At 41.0% G+C, this 20,571-nt stretch overlaps 1 protein-coding gene across 3 annotated transcripts in view; it reads left to right on the top strand.

Annotated features, from left to right (window-relative positions):
• The window catches only part of LOC120913566 (CLK4 associating serine/arginine rich protein), a 36,301-nt gene extending 20,911 nt beyond the window's left edge, over nt 1–15,390 (top strand). For 2 of the 3 annotated variants that reach the window (XM_040323588.1, XM_040323587.1), the window contains 7 exons: nt 431–470; nt 1,117–1,177; nt 5,644–5,702; nt 6,147–6,193; nt 8,708–8,787; nt 12,865–12,889; nt 14,972–15,390. In XM_040323588.1, the coding sequence (XP_040179522.1) occupies nt 431–470; nt 1,117–1,177; nt 5,644–5,702; nt 6,147–6,193; nt 8,708–8,787; nt 12,865–12,889; nt 14,972–15,017 (358 nt within the window). In that variant the 3' untranslated portion in view covers nt 15,018–15,390. Of the gene's footprint in view, nt 1–430; nt 475–1,116; nt 1,178–5,643; nt 5,703–6,146; nt 6,194–8,707; nt 8,788–12,864; nt 12,890–14,971 lie in introns of those variants that run through there. The other variant, XR_005743542.1, reaches the window with a different exon arrangement.
• The last annotated feature ends 5,181 nt before the right edge of the window (nt 15,391–20,571 follow it).

Raw genomic sequence — 20,571 nt, 5'->3', positions numbered from 1 at the left:
GTCCATCACGTAAAAAATGGGGGACCATTACCAGATATCTGTGCACCTGTAGGAGCATATGCCTGAAAAAGCCATAGTGTGCATGGACACATTGGCTTGGGAGGTTTCCAGGCAGAAAAAAATTTGAGCTAAAAAAAAAAGCAGCTTCTTTGAGATGCAGCGTGCATTAACCCCCTTTAAAGACCAGGGCATGCTACACTGTGGTAAACATGGCACTGTCAACTTTTTTGAGATGGGTTGCTGCCATCAATTTTCAAATTACCTTTTTATCAAAAAAAAGTTTAAACATTTGAATATAAAAATATGGGTTTATGAGATTTGCAAATCATTGCATTCTAATTTTAATGTAAATGTTGGTGGGTTCTAGTAATCTTGGAATAGATTGTACTGTACAGTAAACTAAAACCTCATTGTCTGTCTTTTTTCCCAGACCTGAGCTTGCTGTTAGCAAAGAGAGCGGAACATCCAAAGTCAGTAAGAATTTTCCCCACCTTGTTAATTGACGCAGGATGCAGTTTTGTGTATAGCACGCAGAGCATGTATTGCACAGGCTACGTTTTGCTGCACCCCTTTGCAGAGTGGCTTGTTGATGAGATTTTTGAAAACTTAGAGTAATGTAATCTGTGCATACTTTGCATTTATAACTAGTAGCAGTGATGTTTGGTGAAAAATGCTTCTAAATTGAGGTTTTTATTGACATTGAAAATGGTAGACTGGATTCCATTTACATGTTGGGTGTCTCAAGTGCCTCTTAACATTATTTTTGTGTGCTTAACCTTTTTGTGATGTTTCTGTGAATATCGTTTTGACAGGCACACCTTTTTATACATGCAAAATATATTTACATCTACAGCATCTAAAATTGTAATGCAAGACTTATTAGCATTATTTAATATGCACAGTGATTTGTGTATTGAATTTGCTTTAATGAAACTATACAATTCTTCTAAGTTTTTACTTCAAAATTTCCTCCAATCCCTAGCTCCTCCCATTTTCTAATAAATGTTTTCTCTGCAGCCATTTTTCATTTCCCTGGACTTCATTTCCATAATACTCTTCTGTTGTAAGAGTTGGCCTGTTTTTTCATTCATGCCTTTTTTTTTTTTTTTCTTCTAGGCTAAGTTAACGCCGCAGGAAAAGCTAAAACTCCGCATGCAGAAAGCACTTAATAAACAATGTAAGTACTAATGTGTAAAAATATGAATGTGGTACTAATGTGTAAAAGAACATGTGGTAAAGATGGATTAAAGCAACCCTGCCATGACTAAAACTTTATATATAATTTTTGAAACGCTGTAAGGTAAGAGTGCTTTAAATTTTTTTTATTTTTTTTGCAAAATTGGCAAACGGAAGGAAAATCTAAATCCTATCAATATTGGATGCAGGTTGCCTCAAATCCTTCTGTCCCGTCATGTAATCCCAGACAGACTCGCTGTTGAGATCAGGACTCTCTGGGTACCAAACCATCACTTCCAGGACGCCTTGTTCTTTACACTATAGATGGTTCTTGACCACTTACCGCCCTTTTGCGGATTGACGTCTGTTATCCTGACATGACCTCCAGCAGGATAAGCCACTTGTGCGTGCCCCCCTGGGGTGCAGTCAACGGCGGTGCGCTGTGTCTCTCCTACACACCGCATCCCCGATCATGGTTCCCACGTGTTCAGCTGTGACCAATCGCAGCAGTAACCAGGAAGTGCCGGTAAAGGCTTTCCTTGGGTTGCGCTGACAGGGAGAAAAAAAACTCAGCGGTGATCAAATACCACCAAAATAAAGCTCTATTTGTGGGAAGAAAAATCATAAAAATTTTGTTTGGGTTGGGTACAGTGTTGGGGGGTGTGGGGGGGGGAGGTGAAGTGCCCTGTATTGAAGTGGTTAATGGCTATACGTTTCAAGTCCTTTTTCCAGCTGCAGAATACATTTTGGGGCCAGTCACTCACCGCCTCCCTGATGGTATGGCATGATGGATAAATATCTGCCTGTATTTCTCAGCATTGCGGGCACCACTAATCCTCCTCCAACTATGTGCAGAAATGCAGCCCCAAACTTGCAAAGAAACTCCGCCATGCTTTATGTTTTAATGCATAGTTGAGTCCCTTAGCCTTGTTTCTGCTTCAGCGTTTTTTCCATGAAGATCATTTATGACCACACTTCTTCGGACAGTAGAAGAGGGTGTACCTGGGTCCCACTTGTTTCCGCCAGTCCTGTGCTGATGGCACTGCTGGACATCTGCTGTCAAAGGGAAATAAGCATGTGTCTTATCAGCTGCATTAAGTTTCCTTAGCTGACCACATCTACATTCCTCAACAATGTCTGTTTCTTTGTTTTTCTTCAAAAGAACATGAACAGAAAATCTTCGAAACCCCAGTCTGCTTTGAAATTTGCCAGAAGAGACCTTGCTGATGCAGTAAACTCCCTGTCTTCATACATATAGGGGTTCTGCGCGAACCAACACAGTGATAAAAGGTAAATAATCTAGATATATAAATATATAAATATAGTGAATGTGAACAAAGAAAGTGGGATAGTGAGTGCTCACACTTTCCAAAATCAATTATGTGTAAGTGTAACCTCGAAAAGAATAAAATAATGAAATATATTAATTATATTAATTAAGTGATTAAAATAATTTGAGCAAACAGTCCAAAAAAGTGAAGTGATCAAAAAATAAAAATAGAAAAATATAAAAATAGAACATATGGAATATGAAAAAATGAGGTGAAAAAAGTGAAAAAAGTGAATACAGAGTGTCCCAATAATGGTGTGCCAAGCTGTCAAATGGTGGTCGCAGTGTAGCTGGATATCCACTAAACGGGTTGTTGACAGATGTATAATTCACTCCCTCACCAGGCTCCCAGAACTCTTACCTCAAACCATAAATAAATGTGCATCCAATAGATATTGAATCACCATAGAGATCTTCTCTCTTGTTAGTATCAGCTGGAACGTCTCCTTGGCCACTTCCTAATACAGCTCCAGTACAGGGAAAAGAAAGGAACACAAGGGCTCCAATAGTGTAATATTGTAAGACTCAGGGGGAATTTATTAAGGAAAAAACCTGTGCTTACATCAAAACATAAAAACGAGTGCAGTGAATAAACATACAAGCGGCGTCTTCAGCGCCGGCTTACGTCACTCCAGGTGTACGCTCTTGACCAATCCCTACGCGTTACGACACGGGATCACGTGTCTTCATCTGGGGAAGTCCCCAGATGAAGACACGTGATCCCGTGTCGTAACGCGTAGGGATTGGTCAAGAGCGTACACCTGGAGTGACGTAAGCCGGCGCTGAAGACGCCGCTTGTATGTTTATTCACTGCACTCGTTTTTATGTTTTGATGTAAGCACAGGTTTTTTCCTTAATAAATTCCCCCTGAGTCTTACAATATTACACTATTGGAGCCCTTGTGTTCCTTTCTTTTCCCTGTACTGGAGCTGTATTAGGAAGTGGCCAAGGAGACGTTCCAGCTGATACTAACAAGAGAGAAGATCTCTATGGTGATTCAATATCTATTGGATGCACATTTATTTATGGTTTGAGGTAAGAGTTCTGGGAGCCTGGTGAGGGAGTGAATTATACATCTGTCAACAACCCGTTTAGTGGATATCCAGCTACACTGCGACCACCATTTGACAGCTTGGCACACCATTATTGGGACACTCTGTATTCACTTTTTTCACCTCATTTTTTCATATTCCATATGTTCTATTTTTATATTTTTCTATTTTTATATATTTTTTGATCACTTCACTTTTTTGGACTGTTTGCTCAAATTATTTTAATCACTTAATTAATATAATTAATATATTTCATTATTTTATTCTTTTCGAGGTTACACTTACACATAATTGATTTTGGAAAGTGTGAGCACTCACTATCCCACTTTCTTTGTTCACATTCACTATATTTATATATTTATATATCTAGATTATTTACCTTTTATCACTGTGTTGGTTCGCGCAGAACCCCTATATGTATGATTTCTGATTTGTGTATTGTAAACACTATTAGGTTTTGCAGCACCGTATCTGTTTTGGGTTATTACTGTTTAGGAGTCTACAGTAGCGCGGAGGCTCTTTTTTGATAAACTCCCTGTCTTGGTGCTGTGCTCAGTTTTGCCTTGGTGTATGACCTGTGACATGAAAGGGTCTTCCACAACCTCAGTTTGGCTGTTCCTCATCCAATTTTAAGCCCCCTACACAGCTTTTTCTGTTTATTGACTGTATTCCAATCTACATATGAAATTGATGATCATTATCACCTGCTTAGTATAATTGGTTAATCATACACCTGACTCTAATCCTAACCTGATTTTAGAAGTGTAAAGGTGAGTTTCACAGCAAGTCGAAACCAAGGATGAATCTAATGTACGAAAATTATTTTTTGTTTCTGATCATGCGCAGTCTTTCGTATTTGATTCTCGTACGAAAACTGTACACATTAAACGAAAATCATTCTGTTCTCGTGTAAAGCTTTTCTTTTTTTGGGCGTTAATTTTTGGAAATTTTTGTCTGAAAAGTCCTGTCCCTGATGTCGCAAGTTGTGTAAAAAAATATACCAATTGATATATGGGTTGAAGCCAAAGATTAGTCACACAAAATACTGATTTGAATTTAGATTTATATTCTGTTCGCTCACTTTGCACTTTGTAAATTGATAAAAAGAAACCATTTAAAATATATATTTTTGAAAGCATTCTTACTTTACAGCATTTTTTTCACATCTGCCTAAACATTTTGCACAGTACTGTCTATATAATAAAATCCTACTGGAATTTCCCTGGAATACAAGACGCCATATTCTTACCACCTACAGTGCTCTGAAGCCTCAGTCAGTCTAATTAGCATTTGTACTTTTGGAAGAGTCTGATGCCTGTGTTCCTTGCTGTGTTTGGCACCATCCTGTTACTATAGGACACAACAGTGACAAGGGTCAGAAGATAGAACAGTGACACTTCAGGAAGTGACAAATGCTAGGGCAGACATGGACTGCAGTGCTGGAATGGAGCAGAGGTATGAGACACGCCTTCCAATGATTGTTTTAGCCTTACACCCTGTTGGGGGGCCATTTGATTTGAAAGTCCTTGAACCCACCAGTATCTAACAAAAACAAACATGGTGGATATCCAAATGCCCTAAAGGTGCTGTTTGTATGCCACCACCTTGGATGTGATGTCAGCAGATTTGGTGTCATTCTAGTAACACTCTATAGTATTCTCCTTCACTCCTCCCTTGACCGCTACATAAGTTTTGTGGGAGGTAAAGGCAGGGTTGGAGGATCTTTTTAAAGGTAAATGACGTATATAAAATACATTGAATGCACATATAATGTGTGTGTGTGTATATGTATGTGTGTATATATATATATATATATATATATATATATATATATATATGAAATAGTCTGGGGACAGGCTTTATTTAAGCATCAGGAACATGGGAAACATTGCTTGCTGCCAAAATGGCTATAGTATCTCAGAACTCTTCATGCGCTATACCGTACCCTCAGATGTGAGAAATTAGAAAGTGAAGTGATTATGAAGTTTCTTACAGGCTGCAGTGTGTCAGAAGTACCCACCTCCAAGTCAACTTGCTAGTAAAATGTGCCTGGTTAATAATTTGAATTTTATTTATTTTTATTAGACAAGGCAGATAAGAAGGCAGCTCAAGAGAAGGTTATTCAACAGGAGCATGAACGCCAAGTATGTAGCCGTTAAACTGTTTTTAATCACAGCCAACCTTTTTGAGCTATTAGATTTGTTTTCTTCAAAGGGTCAGTCCTCTTAAAGCTGTATTTCATTTATGCCTTTTTAATACAATTAAACTAATCAACTGATTACTTTGGTGATTTTCTATTCGAATTTCTGTTTTTTTTTTTTGTTTGTTTTTTGTCCGTCCATCCCTGATATATAAAAAAAATACAACAGGGACAGACAATGGAACCTCTGGTTTGCCATGTCTGGTTACAGATCAAGGATCTCGGTTTTTGGAATTCTTGACTGTAAATATCTTAGGTAACACGCAACCAATTGGTAAACGGGTATTGTAGAGCAACAATGAAATACTGACGTATGTGGATGGACTGACCTAAGCACAATACAGAATGCATGGAAGATATTCCAGCAACTTCTATTCCTTTCTTACAGGAGCGGGAAGATGAGCTACGAGCCATGGCACGAAAGATCCGCATGAAGTGAGTGAACTATGGTAGTTTCTGTATGTGTAAATGAGCAAACAGTCGTGGGTTATTTTCCAGTTTGTTTTGGTTACCTGTATTGGAGAACACCAGATGAAATTCTTTCTACAGAATTTAGGCATGCCACATACAGACCCTACTGTATATACACCACTGCATCCTTATGTTAATCTCCTACTGTCCTAAAGACCACCTTAGCTTTGTACTACCAAATCGCTTATTTCAGCTAATACTACCACATCCTGGGAGCAACTGCCCGCTGTTCTCACCATGTACAATCTAGTATCCAGATACTCCTAACTCTTATTTTCATTGCAGTGAAAATAACCTGATTTTGCCATTTATGTGTCCTTTGTAGACCTACAGCCTTGCCCCATACAAACCAACTACAGACCTTCAACATAAAATATCATTCCTACGGTTTGCTACCTTGGTGCCCTCTGTACTAAATGCATATCTCCTTTACTAACCGTTTACATTCTTCCAGCATTTTTGATCTCTGTACCTTTTTGGCCTCCAATGGAATGAGTGTTGGAGCCAATTCTCAAGATCACAAGGCTTTTATCCAATAGTAATCACAGCTGTTTTAACCCGCAACTCCATTTTGTACTTTTGGAGAAACTGTCTTGAACAATAAGAAAACCCTTGTACAGTTAACAAAATTGATGCTTGTTGAAGCCAACGCAGCATTCAAGAAATTATGACAAGCTGTTTTTTTTTTTTTTTTTTTTTTTTTTTTCCTCAAGCAGCTTTGTTTCCAAATTAACCACTTCCTTACTGGGCACTTAAACCCCTTCCTGACCAGAGGACTTTTTGCGATTCGGCACTGCGTCGCTTTAACTGACAATTGCGCGGTCGTGCGACGTGGCTCCCAAACAAAATTAACGTCCTTTTTTCCCCACAAATAGAGCTTTCTTTTGGTGGTATTTGATCACCTCTGCGGTTTTTTTATTTTTTGCGCTATAAACAAAAATAGAGTGACAATTTTGAAAAAAAAAAAACATTTTTTTACTTGTTGCTATAATAAATAGCTCAATTTTTTTTTTACGTTTTTTTTTTTATCCTCAGTCTAGGCCGATACATATTCTACATATTTTTTGTAAAAAAAAATTTTTTTTTTACTAGTAATGGCGGCGATCTGCGATTTTTATTGGGACTGCGACGTTATGGCGGACACTTTTGACACATTTTTGGCGCCATTCACATTTATACTGCAATCAGTGCTATAAATATGCACTAATTACTGTATAAATGTGACTGGCAGGGAAGGGGTTAACACTAGGGGGTGAGGAAGGGGTTAAATGTGTACCCTAATTAGTGTTCTAACTGTGGGGGAAGGGGGGTGACTGGGGTGGTGACCGATCTGTGTCTCTATGTACAAGAGACAGATCCGTCTCCTCTCTCCCCTGACAGCACCGCTGTCTGCGAGAGCCGGGAATGAGAGATGATCTCATATGTAAACATATGAGATCATCTCTCATTGGCCGCACAGATCGCCTAGGAAACGGCCGCTCCGATTGGCCGTTCACGGCGATCTGTGACTGGCTGTGTCCAAGGGACACGGCCAGCACAGCAGTTCCCCGCAGCGCGCTCGGGGAACGTGCAAAGGGGAGGCCGTAAAAAGACGGCCTGTTAGATTTTGGGAGCCGCGCTGAGGCCGTACAAAGTCATACGGCCGTCAGCTAGTGGTTAAAGGCAAACTAGTTTGTTATTTAAAATAACAAACATGTTGTACTTACCTCCACTGTGCAGCTCATTTTGCACAAGGTGTCCCCTAACCCTGTCTTCTGGGGTCCCTCGGCGGCTGTCTCGGTTCCTCTTCGCAAAAGCTTTCCACCTTCATGCGAGCTTGCATGGTGGAAAGCTTTTGCGAGTGCGCTCCTGTGATACAGCGGCAGGCATAGCCACCGACTGTATCACCAATGGCTGCGCTGCTATCAATCCATCCAGCCTAGCCAATCAACGACCAGGCTGGGAACCAAAGAGGATCACGTTGACGCACACTGGACTTTCGAGGGGTCAGGTAAGTAAAACTGGGGGTTCGGGGGGGGAGGGCGGTACCGTCGGATGTTTTTTCACCTTAATGCATAGGATGCTTTAAGGTGAAAAAGCATTTACCTTTTACAACCCCTTTAAGCTTCCCTGGAAAGATGATGGTAAATACTTGCTCCTCCTGCTGCCCTCAGCCCTAGTCTCCTATTGTATTGAAGAGTTGTCACCACTTGGACACTTTAGAATCCCACACTCATGGTAGTGTCAATTTACTGGTCCCCACCAGTATGCTATGTGACTCCTTTCTCCGGCCCCTTCTTTCCTACAAGAAATGGGGAGGATCAGAAAGTTGATACTCCTGCAGGCGTCTTTTTTTTTTTTTTTTTTTTTTTTTTTTTTCCTCTCTCTTCACCACTCTCTGCATATTGGCAGCAGTAATAAGTGTTGATCTTTTCTTTTAAATGTATATAGCAACTTCAGAAGCATAGTAAGTGATCTGCATTCATTGCTTCTCAACAGAGAGCGTGAGCGTCGTGAGAGGGAGCGTGACGAGTGGGAGAGACACTATACCAAAAGCAGATCGCCTTCACCAAGACACAGTAAGTGTAGTGTGAGAATGGCTCCTGGAAGTAATTGTTTTACATTGGGACAAATATAGACTATAAATAATGGCACATGTGTGTGTTGTGTTTTTTTTTTTTTTTTTTTATTTTTTTTATTGAGATACACACATATATATATATATATATATATATATATATATATATATATATATATATATATATATATATATATATATATATATATATATATATATATATATATATATATATATATATATATATATATAGATTTACCTTCAGGTCATAAGACCCTGAAAAATAACTGCCAGGGCTGTCCTTTTGCACGCTCATATAGCTCCATTTACTCTGTGAGACTCCATTTTTGCTTGTGTCCTTAGGTGAAGGACCTTTTTGGGGAAGTGTAGGGGGTTCCCCCCGCCCCCCCATCTTTTTTTCTTCAGACTCTTGGGATATGACTGCTTATTGACCAGGGCTGTCTTACAGTTTCTGTAATGGTAACATTAGTTGGTTTGGCCTGGAATGTTTGCTTTAGGCAATGGTTTCTAACTTCCATGCTGTAAGTATTTACACTTGCTACACTTCCTGCTACCTTCTACATCAGAAAGACGGCAAAGGAGCCAAGTCAGTGCCTGGGTTATAGAAACTCTTCTATTCCAAACACGCTAACCCCATTCCTTCATTCATTCTGTGAGTACCTCACCAGGGATCCCCTGACTTGGCAATGGCCGCTCAGGGAGGAAAGAGACTGGGACAAAATTACCCAATAACACGTGTTCTGCTGCTGATGGCCTACAGGAAATGCAAAACACTGCTCCAAGAAATGAGAAAAGCCTTTACCCAGACCATTGTCCTATTATGATCTCCCTTAGAGATGACATCACTAAGGGTGGAGGAATCCTTATGGGTAGAGCTCCAAAGGGATGAAGCGAAGGGGAAAATTAATACTGGGAGTATGCTATAGGCCCCCTAACCTGAAGGAGGAGGGGGAGACTGATCTCCTATCATAAGTTGGATTAGCAGCAAGAATGGAAAGTGTTTTATAATGGGGGAATTGTAATTATCCAGACATAGACTGGGCGGAGGGAACCAGGCATTCGTTTAAGACTCGCCGGTTCCTAAATGTCCGTGCAGGACAATTTCATGGTTCAGATGGTAAACTCACCAACAACAAATAAAGCGTTACTGGATCTACTGATTACCAACAATACAGACCTGATCATGGATGTGGAAATATGGGGCAATTTGATGGGTTTGCTTTAAGAGCATTTTAAATAGGGGCGTTGGCCAATGCATCCCATTGGGTAATACATTTAAAAGAGCGAACAAAAGTCCTGCATGGCTTAACTCCAATGTAAAAATGCATATAAACGCAAAGAAGGCCTTCAAAAAAATACTGGTTGAGGGATCATCAGCATTCAGACTTTATAAAAAATGCAACAAATGTAAGGGTGCAATTAGGGCGGCTAAGATAGAACACGAAAGACACATGGCAGAGGAGAAATTTTTTATGTAAACCGTAAAAAAAGGGAGGACAGACCATATTCGTCACAAGATCACTTTTGACGGCAGGAGAGGGGGGCTAGCGGCCGAAAAATGGTTAAAAGCGCTGGCAAAGTGACACTGCGTCCCATTGTTTGTAATGGGCATGGGCGCTTTAGGAGCGGTGTATACAGCACCTCGAAGATGCTGCTTGCAGGACTTTTTTGAGTGTCCTGCCAGCTCATCGCTCGAGTGTGAAAGCCCTCGGTGTGTAGAACATGTCATGATCTAAGCGGAAGCCTGTATTTCACCTTGCATTGGAGTTCAATATGGGTGTGCATTGGTCCATCTCTGCCAGCACCTGAATACAGAGTGCAAACCTGGGAGGGTGTGATTTATTATAGTATTTGCCAGTTCCCACTGCTAGAGATTTTGTTATTTTTAGGCCTTCTATAGCTCTTCTTTTAACTGCTTGCCGACCAGCCGCTGCATATTGTTACTGTTATACTGTGGCAGGTCGGCTCTGCTGGCCGACATCACGTAGCTATACGCTCGCCCCTGCCGCGCGTGTCCGGCGGTCGAGATCACCGCCGGGCACACGCGATCGCTCGTTGCAGAGCGAGAACCAGGGAGCTGTGTGTGTAAACACACAGCTCCCGGTCCTGTCGGGGGGGGGGGGGGGGGGGGGGGGAATGACCTATTGCCTGTTCATACAATGTATGAACAGCGATTTGTCATTTCCCCATGTCGGTCCACCCCCCCCCCCCCCCCTCAGAACACACCCAGGGAACATGATTAACCCCTTCCTCACCCCCTAGTGTTAACCCCTTCACTGCCACTGGCTTTTTTATAGTAATCAATGCATTTTTATTGCACTGATCGCTATAAAAATGACAATGATCCCAAAAATGTGTCAAACGTGTCTGCCACAATGTCGCAGTACCGCTAAAAATTGCTGATCGCCGCCATTACTAGTAAAAAATAAATAAAAATATTAATGAAAAATGCCATAAAACTATCCCCTATTTTGTAAACGCTCTAACTTTTGCGCAAACCAATCCATAAACGCTTATTACGATTTTTTATTTATTTATTTATTTTGCGCTATAAACAAAAATAAAAAACCGCAGAGGTGATCAAATACCACCAAAAGAAAGCTCTATTTGTGGGGGAAAAAAGGACACCAATTTTGTTTGGGAGCCATGTCGCACAACCGCGCATATGTCAGTTAACCACTTAGAATGGCACGGCTGGGCACATCCACGTACCTGTACGTTGCCCTTTAAGCCCAGCCGTGGGGTCGCGCGCCGCCGGCGCGTGCACGCGACCCGGTCCGAAGCTCCGTAACCGCAGGACCCGCAGACCCGATCACCGATGGAGTCCCGCGATCGGTCCCCGGAGCTAAAGAACGGGGAGAGAGCTGTGTGTAAACGCAGCTTCCCCGTTGTTCACTGTGGCGCCATCATCGATCGTGTGTTCCCTAATATAGGGAACCACAATCGATGACGTCACACCCCCTACAGTTAGAAACACATATGAGGTCACACTTAACCCCTTCAGCACCCCCTTGTGGTTAACTCCCAAACTGCAATTGGCATTTTCACAGTAAACCATGCATTTTTATAGAATTTTTTTGCTGTGAAAATGACAATGGTCCCAAAAATGTGTCAAAAGTGTCCGCCATAATGTCGCAGTCACGAAAAAAATCGCTGATCGCCGCCATTAGTAGTAAAAAAAAAAAAAAATAATAAAAATGCAATAAAACTGTCCCTTATTTTGTAAACGCTATAAATTTTGCACAAACCAATCGATAAACGCTTGCGTGTTTGTTTGTTTTTTTTTTTACCAAAAATAGGTAGAAGAATACGTATCGGCCTAAACTTTTTTATATATATATATATATATATTTTTTTTTTTTGGGGGATATTTATCATAGCAAAAAGGTAAAAATATTGTTTTTTTTTTTTTTTTCAAAATTGTCACTATTGTTTATAGCGCAAAAAATAAAAACCGCAGAGGTGATCAAATGCCACCAAAAGAAAGCTCTATTTGTGGAAAAAAAAGGACACCAAATTTTGTTTGGGAGCCACGTCGCATGATCGCGCAATTGTCAGTTAAAGCGACGCAGTGCCGAATCGCAAAAACTGGCCAGGTCCTTTAGCTGCCTAAAGGTCCAGGTTTTAAGTGGTTAAAGCGACGCAGTGCCGAATCGCAAAAGTGGCCTGGTCTTTGACCAGCAATATGGTCCGGGGGTTAAGTGGTTAAACAATATCCTACTTTTATATTGGGCCTCATGCACACATGACATTATAAAAACGGCCGTAGAAAGAAAACCCCACCACACGCTCTTAAAAAAAAAAAAATCTCCAGAGTTTTTGTTTGTGTGTGTGTGTGTGTGTGTCTGAAAAAAACTCAAACAATTGCTAACAGCCTGTGTGTGCATGGACACATAGGATAACATGCTGTAGAGTTTGACTGTAGAAGAAATGTCTGAAGCCAAAAACGGCATCTGTAAAAATGTCCAGTGTGCATGAGGCCTTGTGGTGTATTTTGATAAATTTCGTGGCAATGTTTAGTTGCCATATAACATCGCATACCTCTTTCTTTATGCAGGTCGGGAGAAAAGCTCTTCAAAAAGGTGAGGGGTCCAAACTTTATCAGGTTGTGTGATTTTATGTAGTAAGGTAGAGCAGATGTTAAATGATTGAACAGTGAAAATACTAAGGAGTAAGCTGTTTTCTTCTTAGATTTGTTTATGCCATTATGCTTTTTATTCCCTGTAAACTTGTAATCTGACATTTAACATTGGAGCCTGTATTTTTAATTTTGAGCACAATAAAAAAAAAAAATTTTTTGTGATTGGATACATTGCATCCGGAAAGTATTTACAGCACTTCACCCTTTTCCACATTTTGTTGCATTACAGCCTTATTCCAAAATGGATTAAATTCTATATTTTCCTCAAACTTCTATAAACAATACCCCGTAATTACAATGTGAAAGAAGTTTGTTTGAAATCTTTGCAAATTTATTAAAAACAAAAAAACAAATCTACATGTACATAAGTATTCACAACCTTTGCCAGGACACTCAAAATTGAGCTCGGGCGCATTCTGTTTTCACTGATTATCCTTGAGCTGTTTCTACAACTTGATTTGTAGTCTACCTGTGATAAATTCAGTTGATTGGACATGATTTGGAAAGTCACACAGCTGTTTATATAAGATGCCACAGTTGACAGTGCATGTCAGAGCACAAACCATGAAGTCCAAGGAATTGTCTGTAGCCCTCTGAGACAGGATTTTTATCAAGGTCCAGGTCTAGGGAAGGGCTGCAGCGTTGAAGGTGCCAGTGAGCACAGTGGCCCTTCGGCTAAACTGAGCGATCAGGGGTGGGGGAAAAGGGTCTTGGTCAGGGAGGTGACTCTGGAGAGAGGAGAACCTTCCAGAAGAACAACCATCTCTGCAGCTCTCCGCCAATCAGACCTGTATGGTAGAGTGGCCAGATGGAAGCCACTCCTCCTGTAAATGGCACATGACAGCCTGCCTGGAGATTGCCAAAAGGCATCTGAAGGACTCTCAGAACATGAGAAACAAAAAAGCCTGAATGGCAAGTGTCATGTCTGGAGGAAACCAGTCACCGCTCATCACCTAGCGATGCCCATCCCTACAGTGAAGCATGGTGGTGGCAATATCATACTTTGAGGATGTTTTTTTCAGCAGCAGGAACTGGGAAACTAGTAAGAATTGAGGGAAAGATGAATGCAGCAATGTACAGAGACATCCTTGATAACCTGCTCTGGAGAGATCTGAAAATGTCTGTGCACTGATGACGCTCCCTATCCAACCTGCTGGAGCTTAAGAGGTCCTACAAAGAAGAATGGGAGAAGCTGCTAAAATATAGGTGTGCCAAGCTTATACTCAAATAGCTTTTGGGTCTGTAATGGGTGCCAAAGGTATTGCGTAAAGGCTGTGAATACTTATGTACATGTGAGGTGTGTGTGTGTTTTTTTTTTTTTTTGCAAAGATTTTAAACTACCTTCACTTTGTCATTGTGGGGTATTCTTTGTGGGGTATTCTTTGTGGGGTATTCTTTGTAGACTTTTGAGGCTAATGAATTTAATTCATTTTGGAATAAGGCTGTAACAAGACAAAATGTGGGGAAAATGAAGCGCTTTGAATACTTTACAGATGTGCACTGCACCTAAAGAAACCCTGTTCTCTTGCCCATTAGGGAAAAAATGACAGGCTCAACAGGCAAACCCATAACCTAGTCTCCATCACAGCAGCCCCTTGTGTTTTTTTGTTTTTTTTTAAACGGCTAGGGTCCCTTTAATATCATACACGTATGTTGTCGTATTGGATCTGCAGGTGATCAACTCTAACTGCAGGAGTCTTTGGCATAAAACGAACTCTTTAGAATGCATACGCATTAAGTAGCCATTTCTTTCATGAAAGTAAGAATTTACAATTTTTTTTTTTTTAAACAAAACTGATGGGAATTGCCACCAAGAAGCTGTTCTATTTGGCTCCGATCAGCCTACCTGTGACCAAGGCTTTTAGTAATGAGACAGTTTAGAGCAAGGATGCAGTGATTTGTGTACAGGCTCTTAAGGAGAAAATAACTTTTGCTTTGTTCCTTGCTGAAAAGTGTGTGCCCGTTTTTTAAATGCTTAATTTTTTTTTCTTTTTGAAAATAAACAATCTCTTTTCTATAACAGGAGGTCCCGTTCGAGATCCAGGAGTCCTCCTCATCACCGTCATTGATTTTCCCTGTTTTGGTGACTTGACTTTCTTTTTTTTTTTTTTTTTTTTGTACTATGTTGTCACATAAGGTAAATATAACTTTCCCATCGTGTTGGTACATTCCATTGGGGCAGAAGGTATGGAAGCCACCAGAATTTTCCCACACAAGGTGGAAGCCGTTTATTTTGGGGAAATAAATCATTGATGTTGATCCGAACGCACTTCAATACTGTTTGCATCAATGAGGCCAACAAAATGACTGCCTCCTTTTTTTTGGAGGTCTAATGACTGAAGAAATGCTATAGCCTATATGCTATATAAGGTTATCAACTTTAGTGAATCTATGTTGAAATGACCACTGTTTGAATAAATTGTCTTCCTTTTTGAAGTCCCAGTGGGTATCCTAATAACTGACTGAGTTGTCCATAGCAACTACCCTCTTCTTTCTGCATTTTTGAAGCATATATGAAATGAAATGGAGGAAGCTATTGGTTACTAGTAACTGCACAGATCTTTTTTTCCTTTTTAACTCTTTCAGTAATCAGTTTTGTTCCAGATGCTTACAAAATGGGTGCTACCTAAGATGTCCATCTGCCTATATAGACCTAATCACTAAATCAAAGGTTTGGCAAGTAAATTGTTGTCTTTGCCTGTGGCCAGATTTAAATATTGGCAGTTTGGTGCTCAAGCCCATCAGCTCTGTACAGTGTATGCAATCAAACACATTTAATCTTTGTACAATCTCTTTATACAGTTTTTTTTTTTGTCAGTAGCGTTTCATTACCAGATAAAGTCAAGCACAAAACAAACATGCTGTCTTAATCACCCAAAGTATAGGTACATGGTCATTATTTTACATTTTGAAAATCTTGAATGATTTCAAGAATGAGCTTAATGGTCCTAATGTTTTATCTGTTCTCCAGACAGTGGATTTTTATGTTGCTAAATGCACAGTTGCAATGCAAATCTCTCTTGTCTGGTTTAGTCGGTCCTTGGTTATTCTGTTCAGCCATTGGGATCAGGTCATCCCTGCCAGAAAACTCAGCTAGGGGCTTGACGTACATTGCAGCAGCAAAACTTGATCAAGAATACAACCTCAGCCTGCTGATTGGTGAGGGAAGGAGCAGCAGTACATTGAAAAGCCCTTGCCTTGTTTGTTCAGCAAGGTCCAACATCACCACATACACCTTTTTATATTGGCCTGAAGTTCAGGTTTAAAGCCCAATTGTAGTTTCATATTAATGAAATTAGGTAAACTGAGGATGCATAAAAATATACATTTTTAAATGTCTTAATTTTCCTTGATTTTTATTTGGATGCCAGTACAAAATTGAGGATTACTGCAGGGGGCAGGTTGCGCTGCTGTAGACAGACTTTTGTACATAAACAGAGATGTGGTATTGTCATCCTTCTCACAGATCCTGAATTTTGAGCTAGCTTTGGAGTGAACTGAACAATTGTAAGGCATTTTGGGACATGCATAATATACAAACTAGGGGTGCAGAAAAGTATATATCAGGGCAACCTCTGCTTTTGTGTCAGAGGACTACTCCACCTGCTCATTACTATTTATCTTTGAAAACCCAGGCTGGTTGTAAATCCACTGCTGATATCTAGACTAAATGGCCTTCCCATTGGCTAATGTCATTGTTTTGTAACCAACAATATGACCACACTAAAGTTCTAAGGCCCATGTGGACTTGCCACAGGTAAACAACATAAACTAAACGTGTAGTTCAGCTGGCCCCATCCAGGGAGCCAGGCTTCTTGGCTGGCCATGAAGCAAAGGGACATTTGATGGCGAACCCGAATTTAATGGTAGCATAGTGATGAACAATTAGAGCTGCGCTTAACACAGGTAAGGGGCCTGCTTTGGTTGTGCTGGTGTGGAGAGGATTATGCACATGCTCCATGTAAAAAGGCAGCTAAATTGCTAACCAGGAATGGGGAGTGCAAGTTAGAAAGTTTGGCACTGTAGACCATGGGAACAGATGAGTGGCTTATGCGCCCTCTAGGCAGCCAGCAGACACCCTGCAAAGGTCTCTCCACAGGGATTCTCCTGATCTGGAGGTTCAGTTTTACACTTCCAAGAACTGTGGAAAGACATTGATTGGCTAATTCAGAGTCCAGTCCAGAAGGTGCAGCTGTTGGCTCAGGAATCTTCTGGCAGGGACAACCTTTTCTGGTTGTTTTCTAAAATGAGAATCATGATTTTTTTTGCTTAGAAGATAGATCACAATTCTCGTGGCGTAACATTATCTGTCACTTTTAAAACCCCCAAAAATTGGGCTAACTTTACTGTCACACACCCCCCCCCTTTTTTATTAGTTGAAGTGTATTTTTCCAAAATATTGCAGTAATTGCCATTTTATTCCCTACGGTCTCTGCTAAAATATATATGTTTGGGGGTTATATATATATATATATTTTTACTTAAACAAGTGTCAAGTAAGTGTCAAGTGAAAAAGATTTAGACTTTAAAGGGGAGTTCCAGCCAATTTGTATGTTTATTAAAAGTCAGCAGCTACACTTTTTGTAGCTGCTGGCTTTTAATAAACAGACACTTACCTGCTCCAGCGACGCGCCGGCCGGGGCTCCGCTCCTCTAATCCCACCCACCCCCGGCATCTTCATTCTCAGTGTGGGCACCCGGCCGTGACAGCTTTCGGCTTCACGGCCGGGCACTCACTGCGCATGCGCGAGCGGCACTGTGCGAGCGGCGCGGCCCGGCGCCGTGTAATTGGCCAGGAGATCGCCTAGGACCTGTTACGTGTCCTAGGCGATCGCCTACAGCAGCCCCTTCCTGTAGGCGATTAAGCTTAGTCGCCTACAGGAAGGAGGAAGTGGGACAGGAAGTCCCACTCTTCCTGAAGCCCCCACTCCCCCCCCCCCCCCCAAAAACATTACATGCCAAATGTGGCATGTGAGGAGTGGGATAAGCGGAAGTTCAAATTTGGGTGGAACTCCTCTTTAAGTGGTTAAACTTCCTGAATTTACACACAGAAGTTTGATCCAAGAAGGAAGTGTTTATGTACAATGTTTCCTATTAAAAACTAATCAACAATATCTGGGCAGTCTGACAAGTTTCTCCACTTCACTGAAAGAATCTGCAAACTCTGCATTGGAGATCTCAGGGGGGTTGAATCAAGATCATGTGTTTTTTGTTTTTTTATTAACGATTAATTGTGCAGCTCTAGTTGAGAACCAGTGTTCTACACACAACGCACCTTTTTATTGCAGCGTTTTCACTTTGCACCTCAAGTAGCCCCAACAGGCCATGTTTTGGGAAATTTTCTTAAATAAAATGGCTGTCCTAAATGGCACGCCATTAACATTAATTTAAAGGAGAAGTTCACCCTTTGACAAAAAATAATAAATGCACGTTTTTCTGCTGGTAAAGTCCGTTTGTTTTGGGAGCCTGGAATGCATTGCACCAGTGATCACTGATGCCGTGCAGGTCTTGTGCGAGGAAGATGATACATTCTGACAGGAAGATGCCATTAAGGGTGAAACAAGTTATGAAAGGTGAACTTATCCCTTTAAAGTACCTGTGCAAGGTGAAGGAAATCCTGAAATGACCTGTTTTGGGGTACTTGAAGATGTTTGGGAACCACTGCTTAAATGCATCCCAATGCACAAGTATGAAAACGCATGCACTGTGTTGCATAGAATGGGAAGGCCTCATAAGAAGCAGTAATTGTGAAGGAGTCCTTGGTGCATATCCTCCTATGAGCAGGGTCTATACTCCAGATATCTGCTGTGCCCTCCAGTTTGTCGCCAAAATGTGTGTAGCCTAAAACTTTTAGGTTCTCTATTGCTTTTCTAATGTGCTCTAGACCAGTGGTCATCAACCCTGCCCTACAGGGCCCACTAACAGGCCAGGTTTTATGTATTACCATGGGGAGATGCAGACTAGAATACTGCAATCACTGAGCAGCAAATGCTATCACCTGTGATGTATTTCAGTTATCTTGCAAACCTGGCCTGTTAGTGGGCACTGAGGACAGGGTTGATGACTACTGCTCTAGACAAACAGAGGAATTTGGTTGTAGTGGGTTTTTATTTAGGGAGGCCATTTATGTATTGTAAGTGGCCAGTGTAAAATTAACTGATTTAAGAGCTTTTTGTTCTATGAATGTATGAACATTTTTTTTTCCCCTGAGCTCCTAGACTAGACTGTTGTGATTTCATGAATCTGTTTTCTGAATGTAAAGGGCTTTGTGCACATTTTAGACCATGGGTTTTATGTTCCTATATTTGGGGTGTAACCTAAAGCATGGTCTCGTGCTTCCTCCCCCTTGCCCCACTGCTTTCCTGAATCGCGTGCCACTTCTCCCTGCAGAAGCACACTGTCATCCAATGTTTGTAAACAATACTACACATCCCATGCCGGCGATCGCTCCTCACTCACCACTGTAATTGCCTGGTGCTTCCGCCAGCCAGGTCTGCACCTTCATATGGACCTAATCCTGATAATTTGGAGGAGCCTGAGCATTGCACTTGTGACACACTGATCAGTTGCAATGCTATACAGGCCTGAATGTGAGAATTTAATAAATGCACATTTTTAATTCTATTAATGTGAATGCATTTATTTTTGCAAAATGTAAAATCAGATGGTCCGTCTATTGCTCAAATGTGTCTGTGACTGGCCAGAGTGAGTTGTATATTGTACAATATTGATATTGTTACCCATATTTTGCTGTTTTATGTAAATAAAATTGTTTTCTAACAAAGATTGTGTTTTGGTGCATTTATCCCCCCCCCCCCCCCCCCAACCATCATAAGCTTCTTGTTTTTAAAAATGTAAATGTCTTGTGTGAGAACCTGTACAGAGAACCCGGATGGGCTTCCCTTTGCCATTGTGGGTTTTTAATTGTTTCCTACAACGGTTGCATTCAATGCATACCTTGAATGATAACTGTTGGTTACCAATATGGTTATGTTGACTTTTCACAGAATTGTCAAGCCATCAAATGGCTGATGTCATAGCTGATCAGGTGCAGCACCACGGGAGCTGAAGATCAAATGGCGGCTAAAGCCTCGTACACACGATCGGATTTTCCAACAACAAATGTGTGATGGAATGGTTTAGTCTGATAATCCGACCATCTGTATGCTCCATTGGACAATTGTCGGAATTTTCAACAAAAAAATGTGGGATAGCATGCTCTCAAATTTTCCGACAACAAATGTGTGCCATTAGATTATCTGATCATGTGTACACAAGTCCGTAAAATAAAATCCAAACGCGCATTCTCTGAAGCAATGCTAACCATAGCACAACATTAGCAGAAGTTGCCCAAAGGGTGGCGCTAAAGAGCTGAAACGCTACGTCATTTTGTGTATGTTGGAAAAGTTCTGCCATCTGTATGCATACCAAGTTCACGGCCAACACCCTTCGCACAAAATTCCACAGATTTGTCCGATGGAAATCCAATCGTGTATACAAGGCTTTAGATGGTCCCCATCCTTGGCTGTAAAGGATAGGGAGGGTTTCATTTCACTTTGTTTCTGAACTGATCTATTGGCTTTAGTACTTTCTGTGGCTCATATGCAGATCCAGTTTGACTGGC

This window comes from Rana temporaria, chromosome 9 (assembly GCF_905171775.1).
Source record: "Rana temporaria chromosome 9, aRanTem1.1, whole genome shotgun sequence".
NCBI classification, from domain to species: Eukaryota; Metazoa; Chordata; class Amphibia; order Anura; family Ranidae; genus Rana; species Rana temporaria.
Note: the sequence above shows the minus strand (reverse complement) of the source record. Positions and strands in the feature narration are given on the sequence as shown.